Consider the following 12,545-nt stretch of genomic DNA (forward strand, 5'->3'; position numbering starts at 1 on the left):
GAGTATAACAGAACTCATATGGCAGGCAAAAACCTGAGAAAATTCCAAGCAGGAAGTGGCCTGTCTGAGAATTTGTAGTTCTTCTTTTGATTCTCTATCAAAACTACAGTATCTGTGGGGTTACATAAATCAAATCAAATCAAATGTATTTTTATATAGCCCTTCGTACATCAGCTGATATTCTCAAAGTGCTGTACAGAAACCCAGCCTAAAACCCCAAACAGCAAGCAAAGCATGTGAAAGAAGCACGGTGGCTAGGAAAAACTCCCTAGGAAAAACTCCCTAGAAAGGCCAAAAACCTAGGAAGAAACCTAGAGAGGAACCAGGCTATGAGGGGTGGCCAGTCCTCTTCTGGCTGTGCAGGGTGGATATTATAACAGAACATGGTCAAGAACATAGCACTTTCTAAGGCACCCATTGGCTCGCTAAAGCCTTCAGAAAGCGGATTGAGGTGTCTCCTGTCTCTGGGCAGAGTATAGTAGCTCAGTTTCTCAGTGGTCTGCCTGGTGACAAAGAGATTGGATATGCGCATTCACGCGACCACACTGTTTTTTCTTTTCCTCTTTGAATGAATACACTATTGTCCGGTTGGAATATTATTGCTATTTTACGAGAAAAATACCATAAAAATGTATTTTAAACAGCGTTTGACATGCTTCTAAGTACGGTAATGGAACATTTGGAATTTTTTTGTCTCGAAATACGCTCAAGCATTACCCTTTGGATAGTGACCTGAACGCACGAACAAAACGGAGGTATTTGGACATAACTATGGATTATTTGGAACAAAAACCACATTTCTTGTGGAAGTAGCAGTCCTGGGAGTGCATTCTGACAAAGATCAGCTAAGGTAATACAATTTTTCTAATACTAATACTGAGTTTACGAGCTGTTTTTTGATATAAATATGAACTTGATTGAACAAAACATGCATGTATTGTATAACATAATGTCCTAGGAGTGTCATCTGATGAAGATCATCAAAGGTTAGTGCTTCATTTAGCTGTGTTTTGGGTTTTTGGGACATATATGCTTGCTTGGAAAATGGCTGTGTGATTATTTTTGGCTATGTACTCTCCTAACATAATCTAATGTTTTGCTTTCGCTGTAAAGCCTTTTTGAAATCGGACAATGTGTAAAATAGTCGTATGTTTGAAAAATTGAAATTATTGCATTTGAGGTTTTTGTATTTCGCGCCACGCTCTTCCATTGGATATTGGCGAGGCGTTCCGCTAGCGGAACCCCTAGATGTAAGAAGTTTTAATACACAGATGTCCATCTGTCTTCCCTGTATCAACACATCGCTCTCCTCTCCTTCATCAAACACATTGCAAAGCCTTCTGTCTTTCTTCAGAGAACCATTAACTTCGTCCCACCTACTCAACAGCCAGTGTAATCCCGTGGCGTGATATTCAAATACCTAAAAAATGCAAAAGCTTCAATTTTTCAAACATATGACTATTTGACACCCTTTTAAAGACAAGACTCTCATTAATCTAACCACACTGTCCGATTTCAAAAAGGCTTTACAACGAAAGCAAAACATTAGATTATGTCAGCAGAGTACCCAGCCAGAAATAATCAGACACCCATTTTTCAAGCTAGCATATAATGTCACATAAATCCAAACCACAGCTAAATGCAGCACTAACCTTTGATGATCTTCATCAGATGACAACCCTAGGACATTATGTTATACAATACATGCATGTTTTGTTCAATCAAGTTCATATTTATATCAAAAACCAGCTTTTTACATTAGCATGTGACTAGCATGTGACTAGCATTCCCACCGAAACACTTCCGGTGAATTTACTAAATTACTCACGATAAACGTTCACAAAAAACATAACAATTATTTTAAGAATTATAGATACAGAACTCCTCTATGCACTCGATATGTCCGATTTTAAAATAGCTTTTCGGTGAAAGCACATTTTGCAATATTCTCAGTAGATAGCCCGGCATCACAGGGCTAGCTATTTAGACACCCAGCAAGTTTAGCACTCACCAAAGTCAGATTTACTATAAGAAAAATGTTATTACCTTTGGTGTTCTTCGTCAGAATGCACTCCCAGGACTTCTACTTCAATAACAAATGTTGGTTTGGTCCCAAATAATCCATTGTTATATCCAAATAGCGGTGTTTTGTTCGTGCGTTCAAGACACTATCCGAAAGGGTAAATAAGGGTGACGAGCATGGCACATTTCGTGACAAAAAAATTCTAAATATTCCATTACCGTACTTCGAAGCATGTCAACCGCTGTTTAAAATCTATTTTTATGCCATTTTTCGATTAAAAAAGCGATAATATTCCGACCGGGAATCTGCGTTTAGGTAAAAAGAGGAAAGAAAATAAAGCACAGGGTCGACTCGTGCATGCGCCTAAGCCCAGTGTCCTCTGATCGGCCACTTGCCAAACGCGATAATGTGTTTCAGCCAGAGGCTGCCTCGATATCATTCAGCTTTTTCCCGGGCTCTGAGAGCCTATGGGAGCCGTAGGAAGTGTCACGTTAGAGCAAAGATCCTCAGTCTTCAATAAAAAGAGCCAAGATGAACAACAACTTGTCAGACAGGCCACTTCCTGTAAGGAATCTTCTCAGGTTTTTGCCTGCCATATGAGTTCTGTTATACTCACAGACACCATTCAAAGTTTTAGAAACTTTAGGGTGTTTTCTATCCAAAGCCAATAATTATATGCATATTCTAGTTACTGGGCAGGAGTAGTAACCAGATTAAATCGGGTACGTTTTTTATCCGGCCGTGTCAATACTGCCCCCTAGCCCTAACAGGTTAACACCCAGTCTCTTTCATTTCTTATCATTCATTTACTACCTCAGTGATCAAAGTTTAGCACATTCCAACATTACCTTCTTGCCCTTTGTGCTGTTGTCTGTGCCTAATAATGTCCAAACACAACAGGGCGAAACAATAACCCCGAAGTCCAAAATACATGTACCACAAACCATACAAAGTGACGACACGTAACATAATAAAACTAATTACTAATGGAAAACAGGTGTAACTCATAAAGACATAACTAACAGAAAAACGAAAAACGGATCGATGGCAGCTAGTAGACCGGTGACGACGACCGCCGAGCGCCACCTGAACAGGAACCGCCCTCGGCAGTAGTCGTGACACACTGAGCTAATTTCAGGTCTGCTGAGTGCAAACTTTAAACGTTGTTTAAATTATGTGCAACTTCCAGTTCTCGTTTACTGTAAACACTGAGGCTGTACACGCTTTAAGTTACAGTTTTAACATTGGCCAAGTAGTGAGTGTACTGTGGCTATTTGATCATAGTGTAGAACTACCAGAGTGGCCTACCATCAAAAACAATGGAGAGAATGCATTTTAACATGGAAATAGCTCCTCTATCATTCAGCCTACAGTAGCAGCCAATGTGTTGTGTTCAATGGCCATGCCTACATTCCATAAGACTTTTGAAAAAAAAAATGCAGGGCTTGACATTAAACTGTTTATTCACTTGACCTTCAAACAAGGAGGTGACTGAACATGTTTTTGTGTTGTTTGATTCAAGAAACTACTTTACAAAATAAGCATAATTGCCATACCATTATTACAGAGAATCAGACAAATTATGCTACCCTCTGCCTATTGTCTACTTAGCTTATCCAAGCCTGTCTCAAAATACAACACTGCCCCTTGAAGCCAAAAAAAATGCTCTTTACCTGACTCGCTTTTAAAATATGTCTAGATATGTACATGTTTTGTGGTCTTCTAGGAGGCAATCACTCCCTTATTGCTGATTACATCTGTATTGCTTGCTGTTTGGGGTTTTAGACTGAGTTTCTGAATAAGCACTTTGTGACATCTGCTAATGTAAAAAGTTGATTTATTGATTGATCTGTAACTGGGCTAATAACTCACCAACTAGCAAATGATATGAACAAAATGTGCATAAGTGGCTACATGCTTTGAACTCAAAACAAGCCATCTACTCACAACCACAGCTGTAAACACAGTCCAGTTCAATGTAAATGGCACAGATCCATATATTGCAATTGTCATGGGAAATAAAATCCTACTCTGATGCGTTCTGCCAACAACAAAATATCTTGCATGGGACGTTTTGTTTCGGTATGTTGCATTAAAAGTGGCTAATATTGCATTGATTCGATCACAATTGCCACAGGAAAGGGCCGGCAGGTACTCTAGCGGTTAGAGCGTTAGGCCAGTAACCGAAAGGTTGCTAGATCGAATCCCTGAGCTGACAATGTAAAAATCTGTCGTTCTACCCCTGAACAAGGTAGTTAACCCACTGTTCCTAGGCTGTCATTGTAAATAAGAATTTGTTCTTAACTGACTTGTCTAGTTAAAAAGAAAGGGAAATGTTGATAGTGTTAACTAACAGAGAAAAGTTCAATCTCATGCTTTTCTCTGTGGGCGGATAGTTCTTCTGCGCAGCAGTCCTGGGGAGCTGTGTGGCAGTCTCAGGGCTACTGCTCAACCCGCATGCAGCTTAGAGGGAACATTAGTTCTAAGCCATGCTAAAAAAAAAATGTTTAGCACGGGTAAACTTGTGACACAAAAATGGGAATCTTGTTTTGTGTTCCATCTGAGAGCTCCCTGCTCATCCACTGTCCCATTAGCCCAGCCAGCCAATTAATTAACTCGATCACCAGTGTAAAAGGCATCTAGACGTTTTTCCCCCTTGCTTCTAGCCTAACATTTGGTTTGCAACAACAGGGGTTTGTACACTCTAAAGAGAAGGGGAGGGGCATTAATAAAATGTGTTGTATAACCAACTGTGAAGTATAAAAAGCTATGTGCATTGTATGATTTTCAGAGCTCTCTGAATAAACGCTTACAAACAGTTTGCTGGGTTTAGTGTCTATGATGGGGTTAAACTATTCTTCTTAGATAGAAACTCAGAGCCTTACAACCTCTGATTATAGTTTAGACCTGACATCGTTGATTATCCCTTACATGTAATTTATAGATGGGCAGGTAAGGGTGCTCTCGAGCGGTTAGACGTTCTTTACCATTCGGCCATCAGATTTGCCACCAATGCTCCTTATAGGACACATCACTGCACTCTATACTCTTCTGTAAACTGGTCATCTCTGTATACCCGTTGCAAGACCCACTGGTTGATGCTTATTTATAAAACCCTCTTAGGCCTCACTCCCCCTTATCTGAGATATCTACTGCAGCCCTCATCCTCCACATACAACACCTGTTCTGCCAGTCACATTCTGTAAAAGGTACCCAAAGCACACATATCCCTGGGTCGCTCGTCTATTCAGTTCGAGGCAGCTAGCGACTGGAACGACCTGCAACAACCACTCAAACTGGGTAGTTTTATCTCAATCTCTTCATTCAAAGACTCAATCATGGACACTTACTGACAGTTGTGGCTGCTTTGCGTGATGTATTGTTGTCTCTACCTTCTTGCCCTTTGTGCTGTTGTCTGTGCCTAATAATGTTTGTACCCTGTTTTGTGCTGCTACCATGTTGTGTTGCTACCATGTTGTTGTCATGATGTGTTGCTACCATGCTGTGTTGTATGGTAGCAAAATTGCAAGATTATGTTCTAATACTTTTATTGCATCATGGTTGTTTTATTTAACAGAATAGAGTATTCAATTGTGTGTGTGTGTTCAACTGAGGATGGGCCTCTGAGAGATAACACTGACAGAGGAGATTTACGATGTCTTTTGGGTGATAAAACCTAAAGAGCATTCCAGAGCATGGGTTAGTATTTCTGTTCTATACCGTACCAGGGAGAGATGGTTCCAGTTTGGAGTCGGAGGGCCAGACACTAGTCTATACCATGAAAACTGTTGACACAGCAGATCATGTCTGCTATGTATTATAGGTATCTTTCATACAAATATTAACCTTGTGACCCATTCTATATATCTGTTGTTCGTCATGTAGGTTGAAAGTGGTATATCTTGGCAATAAAAGACCTTTGTATTTTTGTCTCGGTGCTCTCAACGAATCATTAAAAAGACAGTGATTCGTCGACCAGCCATCGCTATCGCAAAGCTCTCACTAATAAAGATTTAGTTAAAGTATAACTGACTTGTGTGATAAGTTTGTCTCTCCTCATTTGATAGTAAAGAAATGAACCACCCCAGTTTTCATGTGTTGCTGCCATGCTATGTTGTTGTCTTAGGTCTCTCTTAATGTGGTGTTGGCATGTTTCTCTTGTCGTGATGTGTGTTTTGTCCTATATTTTAATTTAATTTATTTTTATTTTTAATCCAAGCCCCCTTCTCCACAGGAGACCTTTTGCCTTTTGGTAGTCCGTCATTGTAAATAAGAATTTGTTCTTAACTGGCTTGCCTAGTTACATAAAAGTAAACGCATTCTGATTGGTTGAGATGCGTTCTAAGCAATGTTCCCTCTAATGTATTTTGTCACTGAGCTAATTTCAGGTCTGCTCAGCGCAAACTTTAAACGTTGTTTAAATTATGTGCAACTTCCAGTTCTCATTTACTGTGAACACTGAGGCTGTACACGCTTTAAGTTACAGTTTTAACATTGGCCAAGTAGTGAGTGTACTGTGGCTATTTGATCATAGTGTAGAACTACCAGTGGCCTACCATCAAAAACAATGGAGAGAATGCATTTTAACATGGAAATAGCTCCTCTATCATTCAGCCTACAGTAGCAGCCAATGTGTTGTGTTCAATGGCCATGCCTACATTCCATAAGACTTTTGGCGGAAAAATGCAGGACTTGACATTAACCTGTTTATTCACTTGACCTTCAGACAAGGAGGTGACAGAACATATTTTTGTGTTGTTTGATGCAAGAAAACACTTTACAAAATAAAATGCATTATTTCCATACCATTATTACAGAGAATCAGACAAATTATGCTACCCTCTGCCTATTGTCTACTTAGCTTATCCAAGCCTGTCCCAAACTACAACATTGGCCCTTTAAGAAAAAAAAAAGAAGCTCTTTACCTGACTCGCTTTTAAAATATGTCTAGAAATGTACATGTTTTGTGGTCTTCTAGGAGGCAATCACTCCCTTATTGCTGATTACATCTGTATTGCTTGCTGTTTGGGGTTTTAGACTGGGTTTCTGAATAAGCACTTCGTGACATCTGCTGATATAAAAAGTTGATTTATTGATTGATCTGTAACTGGGGTAATAACTCACCAACTAGCAAATGATATGAACAAAATGTGCATAAGTGGCTACATGCTTTGAACTCAAAACAAGCCATCTACTCACAACCACATCTGTAAACACAGTCCAGTTCAATGTAAATGACACAGATACATTTATGACAATGGTCTATTTGCATATAGGCCTGGAGCATGTGCTGAGTCATGGGAAATAGGATCCTACTCTGATCCGTTCTGCCAACAACAAAATATCTTGCATAGGACGTTTTGTTTCGGTATGTTGCATTAAAAGTGGCTAATATCGCATTGATTCGATCATAATTGCCACAGGAAAGGGCCGGCAGGTAGCCTAGTGGTTAGAGCATTAGGCCAGTAACCGAAAGGTTGCTAGATCGAATCCCTGAGCTGACAATGTAAAAATCTGTCGTTCTACCCCTGAACAAGGTAGTTAACCCACTGTTCCTAGGCTGTCATTGTAAATTAGAATTTGTTCTTAACTGACTTGTCTAGTTAAAAAGAAAGGGAAATGTTGATAGTGTTAACTAACAGAGAAAAGTTCAATCTCATACTTTTCTCTGTGGGCGGATATTTCTTCTGCGCAGCAGTCCTGGGGAGCTGTGTGGCAGTCTCAGGGCTACTGCTCAACCCACATGCAGCGTAGAGGGAACATTAGTTCTAAGCCATGCAAAAAAAATGGGAATCTTGTTTTGTGTTCCATCTGAGAGCTCCCTGCTCATCCACTGTCCCATTAGCCCAGCCAGCCAATTAATTAACTCGTTCACCAGTGTAAAAGACGTTATTTCCTTTTTAGGATCTTAGAAGAACCCTTGTTGAACCCCTAATTTCTGTGCAAATGTTTCTGTTTCTCAACATTTGCAACATAGTTTCAATATTGATAGTTGATCTCCACTGTCCTATTGTGAATTAACGTGTCAGGACGAGACGGACATCTTTACTTAGCCAGTCGAAATTATGAATCAGCATCACTTATGAATATATTATACAAAGAAATGTCAATAGAAAAACAGGTCAATTGAAATGAAACGCAGCTACTTTGCCGTTATTGTAGTTGCACGGTTTGACGTGACTGTGTTAGCTGTAGTTTGCTAGCTAGCAAACATGGGATTACAGCGCTGCCAGCCAGGATGGCAATGTAACATTTTAGAGCGAAAAACTGGGTCGCATCCATAGATATAGAACAAAAAGACTTCACGATTGGGTCACATTTATGGCAACCTAACCGATAGAATGAACTGACAACCAGCTTGGGACAAGACCTATATTTGAAGTAGTAGCTTATGAGTACATTTTTCAAAATAAAGTGTTTTATTTAATTGGTAACCAGTTTTAGAAAAACTGTACACTCGAGGTTTTGCTAAATTACTTTTTTGCACGGCTGTGCTGATCTACCGCAGTAGTTTAGCACGCCCTCTCGTGTACAATTGCTTTATTATACCGTGGCATTGTTGAATACTTGTTTCTGATTGGCTTGAAGGGCATTCTAGAGCGTGCATTGTTTCCTTATAACGCAGAGTATATCAGCACGATAGAATTGAATGGCTATATGTCATTCTTACATGTTCTATGTTTGAGCTGCTTTTGAAAGCAAATTTTGAATTGAAAACATTATTGGCTTTGTCGAATTCGATGTTCATAATAGCAAGCTAGGACTGATGGTTTGGGTAGCTAAACTAGCAAGTCTATTTGGTTACCAAGGCAAATACTGTAGCTATCTAGTAAACTTTCTAGCTACTACAGTGGATGTTCAACACTTTTCTACCTGCAAATTAACACATTTCTAGCGACAAATGTGATAAATTGTAGCCATGGTATAAATGGGATAATCAGTTTGGGGCTCTATGCGTTCTCTGGAAAATGATGCATCTCCTTGGAAGGTTAGTTCCACTCCACTAACTCCTTCATAGAACACACCTTCCATGTCGTTAATTTATATTCCATAGAACGCATAGCCCCTCGTTGATTATCCCTTACATAACCTATCATTTCAGTTTTCAAGAGCTATGTTATACATTTACACCTGATTAAATGTTATTTCTTAAATCCATCCAACCCTTAACAGAATCGAACATAGTCATATTCAAGAAATGTATCTAAAAAAAATGACATCTCAGAGCTCATAGAAACTAACATGAAAATCTATCTAAAAAGCCCCTCATTTAATACCAGAAAAAGGAATAAACTGGAAAAATGGTTTACATACCCCAGAAGCGAGAATATTCCAGCAATGAGAAGCAGAACATATGGCTTGACATTTGAACTAAAGCGCATTGTTCCTCCAATAGTGTCACCAAAAGATTTAGTTGATCCTATTAATACTGGTCAAAAGTAAGATAGTAGATAAATCTATCACCAGTACTGTAAATCAATGCTGGATTTAGGATCGAGTAAAATAGGTTTGATATCAGTTTAAACTGGTGTGACAGGCAAACTAGTGTGACAAGAAAAATGTGTGTGTATGTATTTTGTGTAACCTATAATAATGGAGGAGCTTTTTTCCTGGGCTCCTTCCTCTTTTTTTCTCTTTGGCTGATTACCAAACCACCTCCTTCTACTTGCCCCTCCATTTGTGCATTCATGCAAGCCTCAACCATATGCACAAGTGTCCCAAAGCTGAGGGAGTGAAAATGATGGAGGGTATAGGGGCTAATTAGCACTAGTGGTTCTTTTTTTGGGGGGGGGGGGGGGGGGGGCAGTGCCAATTTTGGACCACCTTGTGGCCCCCCTAAATATGGAGTATGAAATAATTTTTACATAACTAATTTTTGCATTTAGGCTATTGCCTACGTGTGTATTTCACAATATGTTGAGGTAAAAATTGAAGTATAATGATGGTATGGATGTCAACCCCAATACATGTTCATGTCATCGTCACCAATCAACTGCATTACAGTTAAAAACAACTTTGACCAACACCACCGATTTCTCTATGCTAGCTATGCTACCAGTTTATACGAACAGGAGTTAGCATTTAGCAGCCACTTCTTCTGAACCTGAAAATGGACTACTTCTAAATGTTATGCAGTAAAAACAGCCAAATATATCTAAATTGGACCAATCATGACGGATTTTACGAGTATCCAATTTGTTAGATCAGATTTGTCGAATGTGCACCAATCCGGAATCATTCTATCTCCCACAGTTTACCTTCCATTGGCCTCTTTACCGCATCTATTCCATAAGGCACCACGTCTGCATCAGGCCCCAATGTATCCCAAATAGCACCCTATTCCCCATATAGTGCACTACTTTTGACCAGGGCCCATAGGGAAGAGGGTGCCATGATCCAAGTTGGCGTAGCAGTGCAGATGTGGTTTGTTGTCATCTCGTTTACTTTTTGTATTTTTTGTCTTATTTGTATATATTCCAATTTATTTTTTAATCTTTTTCCATTTTTTTATTAAATATACCTTCCGGTAACCTGTCTCACTCAATGTGACACGGATCCGCTATTTTTTTTAGACCCTATAGCCAAAACTTTCATCAGAAGGTAACCAGCTAATTAGCTAAGTTACTAGCTATTACTAGTCATTGTTAGCCACTGCTAAGCGGCCTTTACCCTCTGCTCAGGCACCAGACGTTTTTTTTTAGCCTGGATAATACCTGCCAGCCTTGGACTGTTTTTCTCCACTACAACGCCAGATTCCTGCCGTAAACCCTGGACCATTGATCATCACAGCTAGCTAACGTTAGCTGCCACTGAGTGACCCAGCCCCGAAGCTAGCCCTGAGCCAGGCGCCTCTCCCGGCTAGCAATCGAAATTACCACAACTACAATACCTCTTTCGCCATCTGGCCCAGTCCTTTCATCGACACGGTGCCCCACCGTACCACCACGACTGGTCCGCAGACGTAATTCCATCAGCTGTGCCTTCAACCGTCCTTTGCCGGACGACGGAGCAGATGCTTCTACTTACCCCGGACTGCTAACTTTTAACGCTGTGTCTCCCACGTGCTAGCGTAGTAATCGACTACCTAGCGGCTTCCCTGTTTCATCTATTGCTGTACACTGGACCCTATGATCACTTGGCTACATAGCTGGTGTCTGCTGGACTGTTCATTTATCACGGTACTCCACTTTGTTTACCTTTGTTTATCTGTCAGCCCTAGCCCCGAACTCAGGCCCTGTGTGTAGTTAACTGACCCTCTCTGCCCATTCATCACCATTTTACCTGTTGTTGACTTAGCTGATTAGCTGTTGTTGTCTTACCCGTTGTTGACTTAGCTAGCTCTCGCAATCAACACCTGTGATTGCTTTATGCCTCGCTTTATGTCTCTCTGAAATGTCATTATGCCTTGTATACTGTTGTTTAGGATAATTATCATTGTTTTAGTTTACTGCGGAGCCCCTAGTCCCACTGCACATGCCTTAGATACCTCCTTTGTCCCACCTCCCACACATGCGGTGACCTCACCCAGTATAACCAGCATGTCCAGAGATGCAACCTCTATCATCACTCAGTTCCTGGGCTTAAATCCACTGTACCCGCACCCCACCATACCCCTGTCTGCATATTATGCCCTGAATCTATTCTTCCACACCCAGAAATCTGCTCCTTTTATTCTGTCCCCAACGCACTAGACGACCAGTTTTGCTAGCCTTTAGCCGTACCCTCATCCTACTCCTCCTCTGTTCCTCGGGTGATGTGGAGGCTAACCCAGGCCCTGCGTGTCCCCAGGCACTCTCATTTGTTGACTTCTGTAATCGAAAAAGCCTTGGTTTCATGCATGTTAACCTCCCTCTGCCCCCAGCTGTGCCCTCGATACCATATGTGAATTGATTGCCCCCCATCTATCTTCTGAGCACGTGCAACTAGGTGACCTAAACTGGGACATGCTTAACACCCCGGCCATCCTACAATCTAAGCTTGATGCCCTTAATCTCACACAAATTATCAATGAACCTACCAGGTACAACCCCAAATCCGTAAACACGGGAAACCCTCATAGATGTCATCCTAATTAACTCGCCCTCCAAATACACCTCTGCTGTTTTCAATCAAGATCTCAGCGATCACTGCCTCATTGCCTGCATCTGTAATGGGTTTGCGACCAAACGACCACCCATCATCACTGTCAAACGCTCCCTAAAACACTTCTGCAAGCAGGCCTTTCTAATCGACCTGGCCGGGGTTTTCCTGGAATGACATTGACCTCACCCCGTCAGTAGATGATGCCTGGCTATTCTTTAAAAGTGCCTTCCTCACCATCTTAAATAAGCATTCCCCACTCAAAAAATGTAGAACTAGGAATATATATAGTCCTTGGTTCACTCCAGACCTGTCTGCCCTTGACCAGCACAAAAACATCCTGTGGTGTTCTGCATTAGCATCGAATAGCCCCCGTAATATGTAACTTTTCAGGGAAGTTAGGAACAAATATACACAGGCAGTTAGGAAAGATAAGGCTAGC

The 12,545-nt window shown here is 40.8% G+C and overlaps 1 protein-coding gene across 2 annotated transcripts in view; it reads right to left on the reverse strand.

The window, feature by feature from the left end:
* gbgt1 (Globoside alpha-1,3-N-acetylgalactosaminyltransferase 1) overlaps positions 1-9,630 on the reverse strand; it is a 70,228-nt gene extending 60,598 nt beyond the window's left edge. The window contains exon 1 of one of the 2 annotated variants that reach the window (XM_082971180.1): positions 9,338-9,630. In XM_082971180.1, coding sequence (XP_082827306.1) covers positions 9,338-9,405 — 68 coding nt within the window. In that variant the 5' untranslated portion in view covers positions 9,406-9,630. The remainder of the gene's footprint in view (positions 1-9,337) is intronic. The other variant, NM_001139786.1, reaches the window with a different exon arrangement.
* Between the last annotated feature and the right edge of the window lie 2,915 nt (positions 9,631-12,545).

Source organism: Salmo salar, chromosome 03 (genome assembly GCF_965601325.2).
Source record: "Salmo salar chromosome 03, fSalSal1, whole genome shotgun sequence".
In the NCBI taxonomy this organism is placed as follows: Eukaryota; Metazoa; Chordata; class Actinopteri; order Salmoniformes; family Salmonidae; genus Salmo; species Salmo salar.